The 23866-nt window shown below is 37.6% G+C and overlaps 2 protein-coding genes across 2 annotated transcripts in view; one reads left to right on the top strand and one right to left on the bottom strand.

Annotated features, from left to right (window-relative positions):
• The window catches only part of LOC128862936 (protein obstructor-E), a 67388-nt gene that overhangs the window by 12517 nt on the left and 31005 nt on the right, over nucleotides 1-23866 (bottom strand). The window contains exon 4 of the mRNA XM_054101776.1: nucleotides 22668-22786. Coding sequence (XP_053957751.1) covers nucleotides 22668-22786 — 119 coding nt within the window. The remainder of the gene's footprint in view (nucleotides 1-22667; nucleotides 22787-23866) is intronic.
• Nucleotides 3331-4701, top strand: LOC128862934 (angiopoietin-4-like). The gene is made up of 4 exons (XM_054101775.1): nucleotides 3331-3581; nucleotides 3679-3747; nucleotides 3827-4384; nucleotides 4457-4701. The coding sequence occupies exons 1-4, from the start codon at nucleotides 3385-3387 to the stop codon at nucleotides 4608-4610; spliced, it is 978 nt and encodes a 325-aa protein (XP_053957750.1). The 5' UTR covers nucleotides 3331-3384; the 3' UTR covers nucleotides 4611-4701.

The raw sequence follows: 23866 nt of genomic DNA on the forward strand, positions 1-23866 counted from the left end.
ATTTAAAAGTTTGGCCTCTTTCAGGTTTCACTACTTTTATTCAAAATATTTTCAATTCATCATCATCACCATCTTTTGGCTCTACAGCTCTTTGTGAGCTTTGGCCTGCTGCACGTGGGACCTCCATACGTCTCGAACGCTTGCGACTTTTTTCCAGTTCGTTATACTAAGTTTCTTAATGACGTCCTCTAATTCGTCGGTCCATCTTGTTCTCGGCCTTCCTCTTGCTCTAGTGTTGAACGCTCTAGCTTCTACTATTTTCTTCTGCGCCCTCGTACCGTCCATTCTTGTAATGTGACCCATCCATCTTAACCGCTGCGCTTTGATGAAACGTATAACATTATCGTCCTTTATCAGCTGATCTAGCTCGTCGTTCCATCTTATTCGCCACTCGCCGTGATCTTTGATTGCTCCGAAAATTCTTCTGAGTACTTTTCGTTCGAAGGCTTGCAGTTGTGTTTTATCTGCTTCAATTAGCGTCCACGATACAGCTGCATAGCATAATACTGGTCTAATGATGGTTTTATACAGAGTCAATTTACATTGTCTGTTTATTAGTTTTGATTTGAAGAGTTTCGTTAACGACGCATACGATCTGTTCGCTGCTAGAACTCTTTCATCGAAGCCTAAATAGGTAAAGGATTCAACGATTTCAAAAGAAAAATCGCCAATTTTTAGTTTGCCTGATGTTGGTTTATTTTGTCTGGACATCATCATATATTTCGTCTTATCTGCGTTGATTTTAAGACCAATTACCAGCAGCAATTTCAATATCAGCGAAGGTTTTGGTTAGGGCGTGGATATTTTTGCTGACAATTGCTATGTCATCTGCGTATGCGAATAAGTGGGTAGTTTAAAATATGTCCAGTCCTTTTTGCGTCACTTACTTCATCGATGGCACAGCATAGCATAAAGTTCAAGATTGTTGATGAAAACATATCCCCTTGTCTTACGTTTTAATTCTGAAGGGGTCGGATTTTTTATCTTGTATCATTACTTTGGATACAGTTTCTTTCAGAATCATCATCACTATTCTGGTTAGTTTGTCTGGGATTTTGCATTTATGAAATATTGTGGGGATCGCCCTCCTGTTGATGCTATCGAAAGCTTGCTTGAAATCAACAAACAGCATGTGCAGCCCAAAGTTATGCTCAAAACATTTCTCCATGGACTGTTTGAGAGAAAAATTTGGTCTATTGTTTACCTTCCAGGTCGAAATCCGCATTGATACTCTGGAAGTACTTTTTCCGAGTGGCCTATAAGTCTTTTGTTAACAATTCTTGTGAAGATTTTATACGTTGTGTTGAGTAGGGAAATCCCGCGATAGTTTTTGCAATTTAATTTATCGCCTTTCTTGTGAATGGGGAGTATTATTGCTGTGTTCCAGTCGCCTGGCAGTATTTCATTGTTCAATTATATGTGAAAAATGGCACCATTTGTCCATCATGAGAAAGTCTACAAGTAAAATCCGTCAAACAGTCCACTTATGAACGTCGGGGTACCGATGTTGAGGGTTGTTCAGAAACACAGCACTAATATTCTCAACAGAACGTCCAGTTTTTGGTCTGCCAGTTCTTTTCCTATCCTTAACAGAGCGCCTTTCTTGAAATTTTTTCAGCAACCCTTGAACTGTGGACTCATTGGGACGATTATTTCCACCAAAGAAATCACAAATTTTGTAATATAATATGTTACTCTTAAAGATCCACCATTTTCATAATGAGTTTTAATAGTTCTGAAACGTCGTTCAATCATGTAAAAATATATATCTGTCCACTTGCCAAATGTCAAAGATGACATAAAAAAAGATACCGTCTAGAAATTATTCACTACTGCCATCTATGCGTCACATTTGAAAGACTCTGAGTGTATTCTTTGATATGCTTGAAGATCATTAAGTATATTTTCCACCTTACAAGGATTGGTACCTCCGCTTTAAGATAGATGTGTAAAAAAAATATTTATAACCGAAAATTACTTTGCTATTACTCAAAATATTGATCATGAAAAATCAAAATCATGAATATCAATATTTACTCTTTTTCATGCATTTGAAACCATTTTCAGATCACTTTTTATCGGCAACTGGAGAACAAGTGATTCAAATCCCTCAACTGCCGCTTCAGGCGTCAAAAAAACGTTGATCTCTCATTTTGTTTTTGAATAAGTTGAATCGGAAATAGAAATTAGTGGGCGATAAATTAGGATTAAATAAACCATTAGTTAAATATTTTGAATGCTCAAAAATCGATTTACTTGAGCGTGCGATATACTTATGAGCGTGCGTTGTCGGTCTTGAGAATGATTATATTTCACAGGTGATTTTAACTACTAACTATAAGGGTTTAATTATCACTAAATTTTCAGTTCTTCAGTGTTTCAACTGTCCACTTATTGCATTAATTATTTAGTGCGCTATGTCCAACCCTGATATTTCATTATATTTCTGTGGCTGGTTTCTCTTATGGTTCCACACACTTTTGGCGAACGAACTGTGGCGGTCAGAATTGACCGCTCTACATTACTCTATGTCCAATTGTTATTTGCCCAAAAATTACTCTAAAAATTCAGGCTCCCATTTGCTTCAAAGTTATTCGCGTGCAAGGCAGTTTTGAAAAACTCAAACATTTGATTATTTTCAGTTTCGGTTCTTATGCTTAGATCTGTGATCGCCTACCATGGCACCTTTTTACCCGCCGATATCCAATTTTTTCTGAATTTTTTTGCTCCAATCGGTATGAGCCTGTTTTTGAGCTATTGCTAAATTATGTGATTTCCAACGGGGCTAAACGTCGAACTAATATCCAAGCACGTCTCAATGTCACATAATTATTCCCATGACGACCTCTCAATATCAGCACACGCACAACAACGATTCTTTCTAGCACAAATGTCAATTTGGATGGTCTTCACCAAATTCGTCCAATAGTATGATTGACGTACGACGCCATTTGCCAAAATTGCAAATCTTTCACCAATACAAAAACAAAAAATAGAATTACGCTTGAAATATATTCACTCCTAAATACTGCATTTGCTTAATAAACTGGTTTTAAAGGAGCCTAGGACTTGCATGTTTGACTGCAGGTTTGTTATAAAATAATCTTCCAAAGCGAAAGGTGTCAAAATGGTACTTGGTGTCTACCTAAGCGTTAAGCTTGAACTAAATTTTTATGCTATCTTCCGATCAGCGACAAATTCATATTTCAACTCCGACATTTAATATATTTAATATAAAATTTAGATTAGGTATTACAAGATGTTTGGTGAGTGCAATGGGAAGCTGATAAGCAACAGTTATTATCTCTATCCGCACACGGGCTGACGTATAAAAACTAAGCAGCCGCTTTTCAAGTGCAGTCAGTCAATTCATCAAGTCACACGATGCTACAAATCAGGAAGCAATTTGCAGCTGTACTGCTGATTAGCGCCTACTGCTTATTAATAAATCTAATTGGCGCTACAAATAGACTCAATACGAATGCAAGCGATGCGGAATTCTTGACAATCATTGTGGATGAGACAATGCGCAATTTGTTGAAGCAGTGCAACGGAAGTGTATCGACAGAGGATTACAGAAGGTGGGGAGGAAAATTTGATATATTTTTTAAATTTGAAACTGAAAGCAAAAAATTAATATCTTATTTAACAAAAAAAAAAAAAATAATAAATTCCCAGCAATGAATTAGCCCCAGATCAGCTCTCGCCAGCAATGATGAAGCAGTTAAGCGATTTAATGGGTAGAACGTGAGTGATAATCCAATAAATATAGTAAAAAACATATCTAAATTAATATAAAAATCTATTGCACCTGATGCACTTCCAGCGTGCGCTCACTAAGCGACTCCTTTACGACACGGCTGCTGCAACGCTTTCCCAAGAACTGCGCCGACATACTGCCGTCAGGTGTACGCGATCGCGATGGCGTCTATAGCTTGCACATCTCGAGTTATATGCCGATCAATGTTTATTGCTTTGCTGATGCGGCAGGTGGTTGTCCTTGGACCATTGTGCATAGGCGTCAGGACAAAGATACTGCTTTCAATCTCAATTGGGCCTACTACAAGGCGGGCTTCGGCGATCCGTACAATAGTTTTTTCGTTGGCATGGAACCGCTTTATTGGCTGACCAGCGATGCACCGCATGAATTGCGCATCGTTATGCGTTTGAATAGCGAAAGTGTGGAGGAGATTGCGCACTACGATCACTTCTCACTGGGCGATGAGAAGGCGCAATACGCACTAAAGGTGGGACAGTTTAGCGGCAATGCAGCAGATGAGCTAACGCCTCTGAATGGCTATAAGTTTAGAACGAAAGATCGCACAGGTTATTGCAAAGGCAAGGAAAAGGATGGTGGCTGGTGGAAAGAGGGTTGCGCTAGAAGGTGAAATCGTTGTGATTGATAATTTTTGTTTTTTTTTACATTTCAAGTGTTTTTTGTTTCGCATCCTTACAGCAAATTAAATGGTATTTATGCGCCTACGCAGTGGGAGATACCACAACACGTGGGCATCACATGGAATAATAGAACCACACACGGCTTCAACTACTCACTGGAGTACGTGCATATGGCCATACGACCGAAGTTTTGTAACAAAATTCATTTATAATTGGATAAATAGGGGGTTTATCCTAGCGAAAAAGGAGTTGAAAATATAAAATCTTGAGAAATTGTAAAACAAAAGGAAGTATTTCATGTGTAACTGAAAAATGAGAAGGGCTTATAAGAGGTGATGTGAGTTGCCCTAAACAGCTCAGAATCATAAGCTAAATATTTTCATGGCACTGCTTTATCATATGGATTTATTTGAGATCAAGTAACCCATCGCTGAAATGAAAAAAATTTAAATTTTTTTATCTTAAAGCCTGTTAATGTAAGAGCCAAAAAAAATTGGGCTTGCTGGACATGCTGCTTTCCCTTTTCGCCGGTAAAAGAAGTGCCGCTAAAGGTCATCGAATGCTATCGGAAGTTACAGGCCGTCGCTGGAACATGCGAATTCAAATTTCGATGCTATAAAAGTGTTAATTTTAGCATCATCGACAAGGGATGGACTAGCCCAGGGAAAAATTTCGCCGACGAAGATTTGGAAGCTTTACTCATTTTCAGCGAAAAGTTTTGCCAAACGCAAGAGGAGCTGTCAAATTCAATAAGAGTGAGCCAATTCCAAACACTCGAAAGAGTGAACCGACCATTTGAAATAATTAGAGCGATTCCATGCCAAATTATCCAAGTGTCGGGTGTTTTTAGCTGCATGAGAATTATCGATATCCGTAACATTCTTTTGACTGTTGACAATGGAAAACTGTGTTTTTCATTTTTGTTCAGTAAAGTTTGGTAAGTCATCATAAATCATTTAAGCGTCCAAGTTGTAAAAATTTACTTAAAAAAAAATATGCTCGTGAAGTTCATTGAGCGCTGGTGGCATCATCGGTCCTTATTTCTTTCGAAACCGTTACGATGACTGGGGAACACTATCGAGCCATGCTATTTGAGTTTTCGTTTCCAAAAATTAATCAGCTAAACATCGACCGCATTTGATGGCCACATTTCGCACTTAAAAATCGATTTATTGCAATATTCAATCCACTATACCAGACGACATATGACCAGATTTATTGGAAAAAGTAGTCATATTAAAAAATAGATGGAATGCAATTATCTACCAGATTATAATAAAAAAAGTTCTTTCCAACAATATTTCTGTTTTGTATTATCATTTTAAGTTCTCAGTATCTTAAAAACACTCGAGGTTTTGTCGCAAACTTTCCGTATTACGTTGAAGAAGTCTTGTCAAATCGGGATCGAGTTTGCATGAGAGAAATGCTTTCTGAGGGTTAGAAAAACGATCCATGTCTTCATCGAGTAATAACTGGAAATGAAAAATGGCCTCAACATGGCAACCCATAATGCTCAAAACCCGGCTAACCCAAAGCTGGCTGGCCAAATATTTATACCAAATATTCATGATTCAAAGTTGACGTTGTATTGTTGGTGGCTCCAGATAAGCGTGTTACTTATATTGTGCGAGCTACTAGGTTTCAGCGAATCTGACTTGAGGCAGTTGTAGAAAAACGATTAATAACAACGACAAGCCTCACGTTGCAACACCAGCGACACCAGCAACACCAGCGAAAAACTATTAACAAAATTGTGAGTGGAAAGCCTTACTACACTCCCCATATCCACCAGACCTGGTCTCTTCCAATTTTCTATTTTTATAGTCAATGCAGAGCGCTCTTGGAGGGATTAGGTTCACGTGAAATTGGAGACCGGATGAAATTGAAGTAGCCGTCACGTTTTGAGAAAATTTAGTAAAAACTCATATAAATGTGTTCTGTTACAGCTCAAGAACTGCTGAATGGATTTCAATCGAATTTGTTAGGCTTCCTACTCAGACACCTGGTCCCAACAGAAGAAGAAGCCAATCCGCTGTGAAAATATTTATTTAAAAACTAGACGAGATGCCACCTAGTGGGTCAGTGAGGAAAAAAGTGAGCGTTGGGCACATACGACGAAGCTATATTTTTGCTACTGGTGTCCGTCCAAAGACTAAAACCGCATTGACATCACTTTGGTTTTCTTTTATAATGCCCGTTGCGGTGGAATATTTTGCTCTTGTTTCTGAAATTTGTGAACGGGAAACCAAATAAGAAAATAAATAATCGTCCCCTGTCGCCTCTTCTCTTCGCCATCGTCCTAGACGACGTTATGAGCCAATTAATTTGCACAAAAGAAGCATCTTATGGAGTTTCACCAGACATCTTGAGAACCTGGACATCGCCGATAACATCTACCTGCTCTCTCACAAACTCACTGACATGCAAGCGAAGGTGGACAAATGAGTCACGCTGGCAAACACTGTCGAACTGGAGGGCAACATCGCCAAGGCCAAGGCTATGAGCGTCAATAAAGCAAGACCTATAATGGTTGACGGGTGTCCTGTGGAATTTGTCGAAAGCTTCTGCTACCTCGCAGATGAAGAGGTCAACTGCGGACTAAACAAAGTAAGGGCGGTGTTCGGGCAAATGCCTATGGTATGGGGAAGTTCGTAAATCTCCAAGAACTATAAACTGCGAATATTCAGCGTGTGAAGTCAGTATTATTGTACGGAAGTGAAACATGACTGGTCTCTAACACCATCACACAAAGGCTACAATCTTTCATCAACAAATGCCTCCGCATAATCTGAAGAATATTCTGGCCGAACACCATCAGCAACGATACGCTGTGGAGATTAACGAATGAGGAGCCCATTCTATGGCAAATCAAACGCGTGATGGATAGGTCGCACGCTTGGAAAACCACCAGATAGCATCAAGAGAATGGCACTGGACTGGAACCCGTAAAGGAGCAGACGTTAACTGAAAATGTTGAAAGCTGGTTAAGTTCAAACTCACAAGATAAGTTTATCTGTTTATCTTAGATGTGACTGATTGACATTGCGGCAGAATAGCTAGCTGTTAAATCTGATTAGATGACTCCGAAATGCAATTGGGTGAGGACGTTCCGAACAATAGAAGAAGAAGAGGGGTGAAAAAGAGGACAGGGATCTAATGCACAGAGCTAGGCGTCAGCTAGCCATTCATTATGTAGAAGTATTTGCTGTAGGATAAACTGAAGAAATAGCACTAGCAAGGACATCGAGCAACTCCAACATAAATATATACGTTGACAGTCAAACAGCAATAAAGGCAATAAACTCGTGAAATTTCATCTAAAAACGTTCTTATTGAGTACCTGGACATAAGGGCATTGTAGAAAACGAAATTGAAGATGAGATTGCCGAGAGGGCAGCTTACATGCAAGTTGAACAGGAAAACGATGTACCAGAACCCTTAAAGACGATCTATAATGTAATCGTTGTGGACAAGAAAGGACGGATAGACAGGAGTTGGAACAATCTAGCCCTCTGCAAACCCGCGAAAATCATATATGCACAGAATGCAGTTAAACACACCAGATTCGAGCTAGCCCTGTCTAAAAAAGAAAGCAGTATTATCGTAGGTATGCTGACAGACCACAATTTACTAGCGGCGCACGCATACAAGATGGGAATTACAAACAATGATAACTACAGGTTTTGTAATGAACTGGAAGAGAGGGAAACATTAGAGCACTTTCTCTGTTCTTGCCCTGCATTTGCTGGAACACGAATGAAATGCTTAGGAGCTTTGCAATATGAGAAGTTGAACTGTGTCTCGGGGTTAGAGCTTCATAGTTTACTTAGATTCGCAAAAGGCACAGGCTTATTACAAGATGTCTATTATAGATAAGCGTAAAGGTCCTAGCTCCATCTGGTACCACTAAGGACCAATAGCTCTACGTGATGGCTTTTAGTCAGCCAGGTTCGCCTCACCTAACCTATGTTCCGATTTGGCGCAATTTCAAGGGAAATAAATTTTTCCAAAAAGGACTCGCTAGATGGCGCTGGGTCCGATATATCTCTAATAGTCATATATGCCGCCCCTTTCTACTCAAATTCGAAAGATATATGATATTACCTACATGAAGAGAAATATTTCATCCAAAATTGATTAAGAGACAGTGTGACCGAACTTACAAATTGTTAATAAAATCTTTGGTAAATGTACAAGGTGGGCCAAATAAGACCTACTAATGTTAAGCACAAATAACTTTTTTATTTTTTGACATATTTATTTTTATCTTTTTGTAGGTTATAATTGAATTGTTGGAAATTTATTATTGTACCCTACAGTACAACACAACGCGTTAAAATTATCGAGTTTTTCTAGTCTTACACAATTAGCCACACAAATAGATTTTTTAAATAATGTTTTGATGTCGGATGAAGCGCATTTCCATTTAAATGGTTATGTCAACAAACAAAACTGTAGATTGTGGGGCTCTGAAAATCCAAGGGCAACACACCAACATCAGTTGCACCCATCTAAATGTACTTTTTGGTGCGATGTTATGGCCACTAGAGTTATCGGTCCATATTTCTTCGAAAATGAGGATAAAACGCCGGAATCGATTTCAGGAGCTTCTTACAGAACATTGATTGAAAACTTTTTGCGACCAATGACGGAGCAGTATCCTAATTTGTGGTTTCAATAAGATGGAGCAACTGCGCATACTGCTAGGCAGTAGTCTTTAGTCATTAGTAGGTCTTATTTGGCCCACCCTGTTTTTATTATGCTTCGAAATATGAATCATATTTTATTTGATATTTTTATTAAAAAATATAATGCAGCAGTTTTACGTTGAGCAGAAATATCCAAGTATTTTCTAGGGGACCATTCACAATTATAGCGTTTTTTTACTTTATAAGGCAATTAATTAAGTTCTGTTCGTATCTCATCGCTCATAGCAACTTGAATAAGGGTGTTTGTTTTCAGATAGACTTGAAAAGAACACAGCTTACATTGAATAATATACGCATTGCTGTGTAATTCGAATAACGCCATATTCCATAGCTAAATGTAGCGCCATTATAATTTTTCACCATAAAATTTACCCAAACAAAGGTGAGTAAATGAAAGCCATTTAACTATGTTAACGGTTCAAGAACATGATACCACTTGAATGAGAAGATTAAAACCATTCAAAGTGAAGCAGACACTTATCTCTGACCACTACCACTACTCCACTTGCGTATATGAGTTTGAACAATACTGCTTACTGTACCTACCTCTACTGTGCGTTTACATGTACGCATTACACAATCTCTTCTACATTATTTTGCTGTAGCATCAGTTAACATAAAGCGCTTTAAAAGATCATCTTCAATAAAGGTTAAGCACAAGAGGTACTACAGATATGGTAAAGCAAATGTGATAAGTGATTTTAAAGCTGTTTGAAATTGGCTAACGCAGAGAACGTTAGTGTTGCAGCGCAACTTTACAGACACACATAAAAGTGTAACCTTTGCACTTTGCTGCACTTTCAATCCACGCACCAACCAACAAACAGCTAACCAAAGCTTGCAAACTTATGCCAATCATAATTTTGGTTAGTTACACTTAAGCACGATTTCATTGCATTATTCTTTCACTATTACTCTGCTGATGCTGCAATTTCAGCACTGCTAAAATGGGCTTGCGAAACTCATACGCACATACAAATCCATATACATATGTACATATACTCTTATATACTTATATTTAAATGTAAGAGAAAACTGCTCGCTCCCTATTTGCCACTAATAGCTGTGTGCACCAAATCCATACTATTGTGGGTTGTAATTGAATATAATTCGATTAAATGGCCGCGAAAATACCCCATAGCGCAACTTGTTATCACGTGTACATGTACATATATGCATGTGTGGGTGTATTTTATACCCAAAACGGCAACATGTGGTCAAATAAAATAGTAAATTAAGTTCAGTAGCGTTGCTGCTTACGACTACGAAAGAGAAATAGACTGGTTGGAATGTTGTAAGAAATAATTGGATGCTGTATGGGAACAGTTGGAGATGATTGAAAGGCGAGTAACCAGCAAAACATGAAAGAGGACACATGAGCTGAAATCCTTTAAATGTGTTTTTGTGTTAGGCATGAGGTAAGCAGAGTTATTGAAATGGCTGAATAAGTGAATAAATATTACATCCATGCGCAACAAATTATGAGTTCGGGCGATGCTTTCGAATGAGCTCGATTTAGTTTGGAAGAGGAGCTGGGCAAAATTAATATCAATGGAAAAGAGGGTGGTTAGCGCTTAGTTTTTTTGTGCTCAATGGATTAGAAACAGAGGAAAAAATGTAGAGAAGGTATTTAATCGAGTTTATAATAAAGTAGAGGATTGGACCAAGACAGGAACGCAGACAGAGATAGAAACCGCGAACCGAGAGGAAGCGCAGTCAGAGTACAATTAAAGTCTGCGAATTCTGAGATCAAAATAAAATATAAACCGAATTGAAATTAGAGAAAGTGGCGAAAACAGAAGCAGTGGCAGAAACAGGAGTGGAAAAAAACGCGACAGGGAAACAGACGCAGAAAAAGTTTCAAGTAGGTCAAAGAGACAGAGACAGAATAGATAACAAAGAATGAAGAACGAAGAAGAAAGACCAAAAGAGCGAAGAACAAAGAACAAAAAACATAGAACGAAGAATAAAGAACGAACATCAAAAAAACGAAGAACAAAGAAGAAAAAACGAAGAACAAAAAACCAAAAAAAAAAGAACGAAAAACAAAAAATAAAGAACGAACATCAGAAAACGAAGAACAAAGAAGGAATATCGACGAACGAAAAATAAAGAACGAAGATCAAAGAACGAAGAACAGAGAATAAAAAACTAACGAAGAAGAAGAAATAACTAAAAAAGAAAAACGAAAAGCGAAGAAAAAAGAACGAAGATCGAAGTACAGAAAACAAAGAACGATGAACGAAGAGCAAATAACAAGGAACGAAGACCAGAGAACAAACAACAAATAACAAAGAAGAAATAACGAAGATCAAAGAACGAAAAACAGAGAACTACGAACTAATAACAAATAACAAGGAAGAAATAACGAAGACCGAAAAACAAAGAAAAAAGGACAAGGAACGTAGAACAAAGATCAAAGAACAGAAAACAAAGAACAACGAACGAATAACAAAGATCGAAGAACAAAGAAAAGAGAACAAAGAAAAGGTAAAAAGGGTCAGAATATATAAACAAAAACAGGATTCGGGAAAAAGACGAATTGTGAGCCTGATATCATTATAGAGTCAGGATCAGAATTGAAAATTCAGCCCGAAGTTTCAAAACTGGAGAAATCCACAGCGTAAATGCATATGAAAAGATGCCCAGGAGTCGGAATATGGAGAGAAAATAGTAAGATATGAGCGATTCCATGCCAAGTGGTGCCAGAATTTTTGACATAGTCGTAAATGTTTCCCAAATTTGGTTTATTATTATTATTTATAATAAGAAGCAACGTTAAAAATTAAAAATAAAAATCATAATTTTGAGATTTATTCCATGTTGAAAAGTTTGGTATAATTTTTAAAGGGAAAACACTTCGGTTGTTTTTAAAATTTTTATAAATTTTTAAATCTCACAATTTTGGGATTTATTCGATGTTAAAAATTTTGGTACAGCGTGTTTTAAAATGAATTTTTAAGACAAAATCTACTTTAAACAACTTCTTTGGAAAAAAGTCTTATTTTTTTTCAGTTTTTTTTTTTTAATTTTTTTCACATTTTTTGTTTTAATTTAAAATTTTTCAAATTTTTTTTTTCAAAATTTTTTTTTTTCGAAACTCAATTTTTTTCAAAACCTAATTTTTTGTGCTCAAAATTTTAGGAAAAAAATTGTCTTTTGTCATTTTTGATTTCTTACTTTTTTTCATTAATAGCTGAGACTATGTGCAGCATGTAGTTCTGTAGTTCGTGAAAGGCGCTCGGCTGGATTCCCATAACCTGTCTGGTTATCTTCAAGTACGAACAGCTAACCAGTGCAAAATCAATGCGAAATACACTCCCAGCGAAGCTTTAGCTTACGTGCTGGTGTATTATGACCGTTTGCATATTGATCGAAGCGCCACTACGTTCATTAATAAGTAAAGTATTAAAAGGAATCAAATAAAAAACATCAATTTAGACAAGGTTAGGTTAGGTTAGATGAAGTTAGATTAGTCACACTGCTCTTAGAAAGCAGCAAGTATTCTTTGGCCACAAGACCTATTGTGGTTCCGAGCACAAAATTTCCCAGTCCTATCCCAACATACCTCTTTAAATCATACCAAGCTTTTGACGAGTCTAATCAACAGCGGCAGGCTAATCATCTACCCTGTCATGAAATCAAATAGATTAACGAAACCAACGCAAGACTGAGTCTTGTCGAGGCCCTATACTCCCGAGTGGAGAGGATAAGAAAAAAAAATTAACACTAGCTAAAGGCTATTTTCTTAAACGATTTAAAGAAGAAAGTATCAGAAATCTCATGCCGCCGTAGCCGAATGGTTTGGTGCTTGATTACCAATCGAAAGGTTCGAGTCTCCGGGCAAGACACATCAAACGATAGAAGATAATTTGTTTTCTAACAGCGGTCGCCGAGGACAGACAATAGCAAACCTCCGAATGTATTTCTGCCATGAAAAAGGTCCTCATAAAAACCCATTTGCTGTTCGGCAGGCGGCGTTAAGGGTTCAGAATATTCACACAAAGTTACAGAGCCTAATTCTCAATATTTCCGTAGATACAAAGCCAAAGGTAGGCGAGCGTTAGGTAGTTACGCTGTGGCCGGACAGCTATACGAGTAGTACAAACTTTATCTTCTTTTCTCGACTTTTCATTTTTATGATTTCTTTGAATTGGCGTACATGAATGAAAAAAAAAAACTAATGAACCTTTTGAAATGAATCATAGCTTGTTCCCTTCAGTATTAAATTCTCTTCTATTTGAACTAACAAAATAGATAAAAAAAAATTTCAAGATTTTTATACCAAGTTGAAGGAATTTTTTTTTTTATAGAAAGGCATTTTTTCCTTTAAAACCTCCAAAAAGTTGAAATTTCTCTCAGTTTTCTTAGTTCATCTACTCGTAGAATAAAAAATCATGATAATTAGAAATCCATTTGAATTTTTTACTTTAGATAATAATTACGAGCTGTATCTTGTACGCCAGTTGGAAACTCCAGCGTTGCAGCGCTCTACTAATTTCTATGTTAAACATTTTTTTCAACTTGTTCTATCCAGTACAAAAATTGTGTATACTTTTTAAATGTTCATTAAAAGATAGAAAAAACTTTGAAGGGCTAAATAAATTTTTTCCTTAAAAAAAAAATCGCAAAGAGATGCAATTTTTAGACCTCATAAACCAGGCTCCTCCCTTCAACTGTAGTTCCCTCCATTTATGAAACAACATCAAGACGCACGCCACTAACACCCAAAAAGGGTGTAACAACAATTACATTGTGAAATATTTATATATTATCCCTTCATCCTTCTTTAAAGCATACTGAAATGTTGAAGAGCGTAATTATCAACACCCTAAGGCTACGCCTAAACAATATAATCAAGAAAATATCAAAAATCTGAAATAAATTCTTCAGAGTGCGAGGCAATCGAACAGAAACTGCGTTTCATTTGTACAGCTCCGAAGGGATTATACGAGGCTACGAACTAAATGCTTTATGGAAATTAGATTAGTGCCTTGCTTTTACTCTCACCAGAATCTGTATACTCGTTTTTGAGAGTCTCACTAAGTTCCACAATTTTCGATCATTGAGTGGTAATCAAAGTAAGCGGGATATCCTGAAGGCGTTCAGAAATGTTTACCTTCGTGTTTTAGGTTTGGTCTTCTCCTCTACTCGTGGTAATATAAAAGTGCTCAGAGCGATTCGCCGAGCGCTGCCCAATTCATTTCCTTGCGCACTCGTCTGCTGCTTCATTTCCCCATGCACTGATTAACAAAATGCCATCTAAGAGATTGTTAGTTTTTTCTTCGAATCCAAGTACTTGTCTATTTAAAAATCTCCAAAACAATTCATTTCATCAATTCCAAATACTCGCAATATTTTCATGTACTGCATAAAAACAAAAAAAATTTCTGAACTTTCATCTGAGTATTGCAGGGCTATATAGATATATTTGCTGTGAAATAAATTTCTCATGATAAGAATTTTAAAAATATTGTAATTTCAAATACAATAACTTCACTTCACTTATCTAATTCACTTACAATTTACATAGCTAATAAATAGCCCGCAACTATGGAAGTTAGAAGAAATTGCTGGCACATTCAAAACCAAATAAAATCAGTTTTCTATTACTAAATTGGGTAGGAAGGCACAAACATCGAAAACAAGCAACAAAAATGCTGCGGGGTTGTGTCAAAACATTCATTTGAGAGTTCCCCATTTTACGCTACAATTTACGCATTTTACGCTCCTTGCATTTTAATGACATCAAGCAAGCAGGAAAGCGGGAAGAAAAGCATGAAAAAATAGTACAAAAAAAAACGAAAAAAAAAAAAAACAAAAAGAACATGAACAGACTACGTAAATGGTTTTCGATTGAAAAGCTATCTGTGCCGTTCTTATCTCTCTGACACATACAAAGCCAGTTTTGGTGTTATCTGGAATCACTGAAATCGCTGTTACTGTCAAGCGGATTTATTTATTCACTAATACTGTTTTTGTGTTATTATTGTTGTAGTTGGTTTGTGCATCGATACACGTAGACATATGCATATTTGACGTGCCCGAATTTGTCAGTTAGATTTTATTGTTTAATGCTATTTTCTAAAGAAGTCCATCCACTGAGTATTTGAAATTCCTTCTAGTATTCATGCTTCGGGAAATTCCTTCTAGTATTCATGCTGCATTTTTAAGACTCTTTTCAGGTTATGTTAAGAAGCAACAAAAAAATCACAATTACGTGTCAAAACCTTTATTGGCTCACAGCTTAATTCGTGTTATATTTTATTCAAAAGAAAATGTGCTATTTTTTATTTTATTTGTAAGCAAAATTTTCAAAGAAACTGAATTGTGGGCACTAAAAAATAAATCCCAAGTAACTTTAATTTAAAAAAATATTTACAACAAAAAATATTTACAGCATAAAATGACCACACCGCTTGTTTTGTGTGACAACCTTTGCCGTTATTGGCGCCAAAATTGCGACTTGCAAACTATTTAAATTTTATTGAATGCTACTCTGAATCATTTCTTAGGGTGATTACGAAAGATCGCACGCGCATACAAGCGGATGGGTCGCCGCACGTTTATGGGAACTTGCGAATGATTGATTCAACTCCTTATATATATATAATTGGCGCGTACACCCTTTTTGGGTATTTGGCCGAGCTCCTCCTCCTATTTGTAGTGTGCGTCTTGATGTTGTTCCACAAAGGAGGGACCTACAGTTTCAAGCTGACTCCGAACGGCAGATATTTTTTATGAGGAGCTTTTTCATGGCAGAAATACAGTCGGAGGCTTAGCATTGCCTGCCCAGGGGCGACCGCTATTAAAAAAACTTTTTCTTAATTTTGATCTTTCACCGAGATTCGAACCGACGTTCTCCCTCTAAATTCCGAATGGTAGTCACGCACCAACTCATTTGGCCACGGTGGCCGCCAGCTCCTTCAACTCACAATGGTAATTCACAGAACAAGTTTGCTGCAATTGTTAGCTCCATAGTTCAGTATAGCATAAAACGCTCTGTCCGTGAAAATAAAGTGGTTGGCAAAGCGGCAGATTGGCAGAGCCGTAAAGTGGCAGAACCCTAAATAAAATGTTTACAGAGGCTAACGAAAGATAGATATGTTATTAAAGAAAATCAAGAAATTCCCAACCATGAGGATATCAGCATTGATAAGAGAAGTTTAGCTGATACTCAGAAGGTCTTGTAATCTAGAATCTAATAGCACAATTCTCTGTAATGCCGATGGAAAACCAGCTGGAAATAAATCATTTGTTAGTGCGCTATTTATAACGTCCAAAAAGTAGTTCGCCAAAAACCTTGTTAATAAGCACGACACCTTTTGGAATGACGTTTTTTTTTTGTTTTTTTTTTTTGTTGACGAACGCAAATTGGATCTCTTTGGTTCTGATAGAAAGACGTTTATCTGGCGCCAACCAGTTCAAAGCTGCAGTCGAAGAACCTGCGACACACTATAAAACACGCTCATTTTATGGTTTGGAGTTGTGATGACATCAGCAGCGATCGAAAAATTTGCTTTAATAGAGGGCACCATGGATAAAATTGCTTCTTTAAATTCATTGAAAACGAATTTATTGCAGTTCTGAAAAATCAGGTATTCGGTATAGACTTTGTTTCTATCAAGACAACGAAAAACGGAAAATCGAATGTTGTTCTATCAAGACTTTTCTGGAACTCTTACCAAGGGGCTGAAACGGCAGCGCAAGCGCCCGAATTCAATGTTATTGAGAATTCATGGAGTATAGCTAGGAAGGTAGAATAAACGGCTTCTTAGCTGAGATAACAGCTGAAATGATTCCACCTAATTCATCAGACAACTTTTCAGAAAGGACTTGAAGCAATCTGAAGGTTCAACGCATGGATACCTAACGGACAATGTTCAGTAAAGAGCTGCGGCTTTCTATTTGACTTAGCGTTAAAAGTTCCCTCGAGCGCCGCCAATCTACCTGTAACCAGAAGGATTTCGCGAAATTGCACGCTTGCGCACTAATCCAGCAGTTCTGAGTTGATGTGAGGCTCATCGCTTCAGGAGTAGACTGCAGGTTCTAAAAGAATCCCAACCCTCTCATTTTGAGGCCCGCTGTCTGGCTAACTTATCAGTACAGCAGTTTTCCGCTATGCCACTATGACCGGGTTCCCAAATGAGTTTAATACCGAAGTATTCGGATGTAAACAACAGAAAAATCAGGCATTATTATGTTCTAATTTCGAACACACCAACAACGAGCCCTGGGCTCTAATTGTCGCTTGGGTGTGGGAGTAAATGTTTGCCTCCCTTACAGTAGTCATAGAAGTAAGCAACTAATCTAATGCTGCTTTGATTGCGCCTACCTTCGCTAGGAAAACACTACAGAGGTCTCCGCTAGCTTAAATTTAAGCTAGATGGGAAGCTCCTCGTCGAATACTCCCCCACTAACCCTTCCGTTCAAGTTCGAGCCATCCGTAAACATGTTTGCCATTCCTTGCTTCCAAATGTTGCACTACATTGATGAAGCACGATGTGGAAGAACTCAATACTTCTAAGAATACTATAGTGTACGCAGCTTAAGTCTAGCGAATACCTCTGAATACTGATTGCTGCACTTGCAGTATTCCCTGCGATATCTAAAGGTACCACATTTACGTGAAGCGCTAGAGTAGGAGTGGTTGAAAGCGCCCCACTGACTCCAATGAAGGCTCATCCTTGGACAGCCTCTTACGCTTTCGCAGAATACTCTTCATTAGACTCGCTTCGCTTTCCTAATTTCGGACTTGTAGATTCCTAATCCTACTTTATATTGTTCCCTTGCCGACGAAGATTTAATCCTTCTAGCTTTATTATTAAGCCGTCTACAAAAAACCTTAGTTTCAGAGAGCTCAGTTATCCATCAAGGCGGCTTTTCCTCTTACGGGGCGGTCTTGGTGAACAAGAGCTCTCCTCTCTCTGGGTCATCACCCAGTTACACACAGCGGTAAATGTCTCCACCAATTCATCTATCCCTATCAATCCCTCCAAAAGATGTAGATTTTCTCGCGGTGCTTCCGGAAGAATATTCTGCAGATTTCTGCAGCATAATCTGTAAGATGAAGTGTAGGTAATTCGCGCTTTTCAAAAATATTTCGCCTTCAATATTCTGCAGACTTCTCTGAAAGGAATTCAAGCAAAAATCCTTTACCAGTTTTTAGTGTGCATCGCAATGTTGTCCCAAAAAATTGCATCTATAACTGCTTACTAATGATCTTTTTTGAGAACTTCCATGTGATCTTTCGGACAGAAATCCAGCTAAAAAGCAACACATCAAATAAGTAAGACCACTAGGCAAGTAACCGGTAGAAAGTTAAATTGCAATGAACACTAGATGAGCCCGGGTGGTAAATTGGCTAATTATATAATATACAAATAAGTAAAATCATATGCACACTTACACACCTTTACGTACTTGTGAGTATACTATATAATCTTAATTTACAAAGGAGAGCAAACTCAACTTATTCTACTCTTCTGTGCTTAAGCTTACGATCATGTTTTGATACGAGTAATATTTTCCAACAACCTGCAATATAGAACTTTCTAAACCACAGCACTTCTATCCTCACCTATCATGCGAGGCGGCATACAGTATATTGGCACTCCTGCATGCACGCACTTTGAATTCATTAACGAATTTGCTCACGTATTTCGCTTGCCTAGTATGATACCGAAATAGAAAGGTAGAGCTACGTATACGTATAGGTATATGTCCGAAAATGAAATACATATCAATGTGCATATGTATGCGTATCTCTTGAATCAGTGTGTACGTATATCTGCTGACAAACAGTTTATTCCTTTCTATTTTACCTGTCGATTGAATGTTTGATCGAAAGAACAGTTTTTAGGCAATTTTTGTGTTTCTTATTCGAAAAGTACTTAAAACACATTATATTAAAAAAATTAATTGTCACACCGGGTCAAATTTAAATCTTAATTCAAATTTGGGGTATGCAGTTTTTCTTTACTTGACTAAGTCTATAACAGGCTAAAAGAAATATATTTTTTATCAGACAGTATTACCATCATCATCTAGTTCCATAGTTTGTTTGAGTCACATTTTATGCTGAGTTCAAAGCATTTCTATATTTTCTTTTATTTTACAATGATTTGTTTGATGTTTGGCAAAGGGTAAGAATTCATTCGATAGAACTCTTTCTGCTCTACAAACTATTAGGTTGGCAACTAAGTAATTGCGGATTTTTTTAGAAGGTCAAAAACAAATTTTTCATGGAACTAAATAACTTTATTATGTAATGTATTGCCATTTTTGATCAATGACCTTTTGCCATCTTTCAGGCAGCATCATAATCCCAGGCTCATAAAACTTCTGGTTTTTGTTAGCAAAAAATTGAATCAGGTACGATTTGACATCATCATCCTTAATAAAATTTTTACCATTCAAGGAGTTTTATAAAGATCGAAACGAAAAGTAATTAGATGGTATAATGTCAGGACTAAATATATGGTGGATGTGGCAAAACATCCCAACCAAGCTCCAATAATTTTTGCCGAGTAGACAAAGATGTGTGTGGCCTTGCATTGTCATTATGGAGTACAATATCTTTTCGATTTGTCAATTCGAGCCGCTTTTCTTCAACTGCTTTGTTTAATTTCATTAGTTGTTTAATGTAGACATCGGAATTGATCGGTGGTAAGAGTTCAAAGTAGACAACTCCTTTGTAATCCCAACAAATTAATAACAAAACCTTCTTTTGATGAATATTACCTTTTGATGTTGTTTGTGTTGGGTCACCTGGCTTGCTCCACGATCTTTTCCACTTGGTTTTGTTGTAAACAACGCATTTTTTATCGCCAGTTATCAGTCGTTTTAAAAATGGATCATTTTCATTACGTTTCTTTAGCAAATCGCAGCTGTTAATGAACATAGCCAAGTTGTTTTAAGTGATTCTCAATGTATGTATGTGATACACAAAGCTTCTCTGCAATCTCACGTGTTGTACTGTGACCATCCGAATCGATTATTGCCTTGATTAGGGTGTCATCAACTTCAACTGGACGATCAGACCGTTTTTCATCTTTGCGTGACCAGAACGAAATTTGGCAAACCACTGCCGTTCTTTTAAGACTTCGTCACCATAAACAGCACGTAACTTTTTATGAGCTTGCGATGAGGTTTTCCCTTTGCGGAAATAAAAAAGCAAAATATGACGAAAATGTTGGTTTTGATTTTCCATTTCTCAACGAACGCCAAACGAAAACTACGCAACCGATCAAAAAATTTTTTTACTGACGACAGCTGAATTGCCAACTATCAAATAACAAAATGTGTTTTACCTTTGTACTACGTCTGCAAACCTAAAAATTCAACTGAAGCCATCTATGAGTGAAATCTGCAATTACTTAGTTGCCAACTCAATATTTTAATTGTATTTTTGAGTTTGCCAAAGGGCAAAAATCAACATTTTCGACACCTGCTTTTCTTTGCTTTTCATCGATTTCAAAAAGCTGCTGAAGCAGCCCGGGGCATTTTCGACATACATGGAGAAGGTGCCATAGACAAATCTACAGCACGGAAATGGTTTGTAAAGTTCAGAAATGATGACTTTGACGACGATGACGACGATGACACGTCCCGCAGCGGAAGACCTTCTGAATTCGATGAAAAACGTCTTAAATCATCTTTGAAGGAGAACGGTCGCCAAACCAGTCGTGAGTTGGCGGAAAAATAAACTGCGATCATAAAACGATTCTCAATCACCTTAATTGAATGGGATTCACCGAAAAATTGGGAGCCTGGATGCCTCACGAGCTTAACGAAAAAAACAGAGAAAGTTGCCTTGAAATTGGTTCTCAGCATCTCGCCCGTCATTGAGCAACACGCCGTGATAAACAGCGCTTTTTGTACCGAATCATCACGGGAGATAAGAGCTGGTGCCTATACATCAATATGAAGCAAAGAAAAGAATGGGTGGCTCCATTTAGGTCGAAACCAAGAGCCAAGCCGAATCTTCACCAGATTATCATATGTGCTTGGTGGGACTGGGAGGGCATGGTGCACTGGGAATTGCTCGAAAAGAGTGCCACGGCCAACAAGAAGCTCTACAGTGCTCAGCTATACCTCGCTTATGAGGCTATTCGACTGAAAAGATCTGAACGATATGGTCATACCATACTCCTTCATGAGAACGTCAGATCCCATGTTGCACAAGTCGTCACAGCCGTACTCCAAGAGCTCAAATGGGAGGTCCTTCAGCATCCGCCGTATTCTCCGAACCTTGCACCGGCCGATTACCATTTTTTCCGCTCCCTGTCAAGCCATATGAAGGGCGTTACCTCCGATAACAAAGAGGTCCTTAAAAACTGGCTTAACAACTTCTTTGACACCAGATCAAACCATGGATTTACAAACATTTGCAGTTTAAACACCATCTCCGCTGATGTTGGCCAGGGTTCGCAACCATACAACAAGACCGATTCGATGTTAGAACTAAAAATACGTATTTGCGTTTTCTACGTAAGCCGCTTGGAGTTCCGCACTTTGTTGATCATCGCAATAGTTGCTTTTGCTTTGCTTAATATTGCTGTTATTTCAGCAAAAGCGCCACCGTTTGCAGTCATTTGGCTACCAGGATACGTGAACTCTTCAACTTCTTCAATCTGTTGGCCAGCAATGGCAATGTTATAAGGCTGTTTAGCATTTATGCTAATTGATTTCGTTTTCATAGTATTTATTTTGAGACCTCACCTTAAAGATTGGTCGCGCAAATCATTCAGTTTGGACTGCAGATGAGACTCTTTACTTGAGAAAATAGCGATTGCGTCAGCATAAACCAAATCGTTTAGATGCTCAACGATTAGGGGATTCCATACAATACCTCTTCGGGGATTTTTGTCAATTGCATTGTGTAAGATGTCGTCAATTAAAATTAGGAACAGTAAATGAAAAAGGATGCATCAGAATACGCAATTGACTACTGAGCGCAACTACTTTGATTGGGTGTGCGAGCTTTGCTTCATGCACTACTTTACATTTGAAGTAGGAATATTGCGCTTTTATCACATTATAGAGTTTCTCGGGTATGCCATTTTGATATATATCGGGAATACCCGTGCAAATGTTACGGTTCGATGTGATCTCAGAATGTTGCAGGAGGCTTTGGAAGGAGCGAATTGACTGTAAGAAATATTTTTCCGGCAACAAATGAAAATTTTATGGGCAAATGAAAATTGTGTGTTTTACTGAATAGAAGAATACATTTTGAACCAAATTCAGCGAACTTAGTTTCAAACGTATTAGTTTCCGTATTCAATATCTGCGAAGGCTAATCAGGAAATTACCAAAAATGCTCGCAGCATAAAAGGAAATGGAAATCCTTTTATTTTATTTGCCTTTTTCAATATTTACAAATTTCAGCTCTCACGTTTTTTCGCTCCTAATGCGACCCCAAATCCCACAGTTATTTGATGCCTACATAAATTGCTTGCTCACATAAATTCTGTCTATACATACCCTTGTATGTATGTATGTATATGTGTATGTATATGTATATGTATTATATGCCTATAAAGGTAATCTACTCACGTAATTTCGAACGCTTGCTGCAATCGATGTTATACGGCAGATCGCATTTTTCCTCCAGAGGGCTGTAGTCGTTAAAGACCATACCATCGGCACAGAGACGCTCAGTCGGTTGGCCCTCACTGCAATTAATTAATACATAAATAAATTTTATAAATATTCTAAAAGTATGTACACGCTTATGTAGGAAGAAAATCAGTGAAAGCAGACGAATTATTGTTGTAAGAAATTCTTTTCTTTTATTGCCGATGATATGCGGCAGTGTAGGTATTTGCTGTCGATTTATTATTATTTCTGGTATGAAATATTGATTAAAAATATTGCTGTCGATGCAAAGGTAAAAGCTCTCAAAAACTGGCGGAAGCTTTTGGTGCGGGTAAGTGTTGCCATTTAACGTGTTTACCTTGGCCGGTGTGGAGGGTTGGGTGATTGCTTTGATATTTATTGTTGTTTATGGTTTCTAGTGACATTAAATGAGCCGTACATAATGCGTCTGGAGATTAAGTTACTTAAAGCAAATTTTATTACTGTGTGGTTTCGTAAAATCTTTTGGGCGGCAGAAAAAAGAGGCAGAAACAAAATTATTTGAGTTGTTAAAAAATGAGGAAGGAAATAATTAATTAGAGTTGTAAAAATAAATTTTCACCGTGGGAACATGTGTGAATATCTAAGCTGGCTGTGAGCTGCTTATTGGGCATACTTGATGGTTTTGGAAGGGTTAACGGAAGGAGTATAGATTTCAGCTCCAGAGGCACACCAAGAAAGTAATATCATTGAAGCTGGGATAGAGTTGATTCTTGGCTGAGTGATTCGAGCACCCTATAAAGGTGGGCGCAGCAGCTGAGAAAGCCGGCCTGAAGGGCAACATCCAGAAAATCAAAGTTATGCGTAAAACACAGGAAATACGCAAAATTTCTCAATTGATGGTATCGATCTCGGAGATGTATATTCTTTCAGCTATTTAGGCAGCTTTATATCGGTCTCTGGAGTTTCGAGTGATGATATCAAAAGCCAAATAAAGAAAGCTGTGGTGACATTTGCACGCATCACACATTTCACGGCGCACAAAACTGCGATTTTTTTTAACTTCAATGTAAAGTCGACTTTACTTTATTGTTGTAATGCGACGTGGAATGCGACGTCAGCTGACACAAGCTCATTACAAGTTTTTGTAAACAACTGCTTTCGAAAAATATTATATC

Source organism: Anastrepha ludens, chromosome 5, assembly GCF_028408465.1.
Source record: "Anastrepha ludens isolate Willacy chromosome 5, idAnaLude1.1, whole genome shotgun sequence".
Lineage (NCBI taxonomy): Eukaryota > Metazoa > Arthropoda > Insecta > Diptera > Tephritidae > Anastrepha > Anastrepha ludens.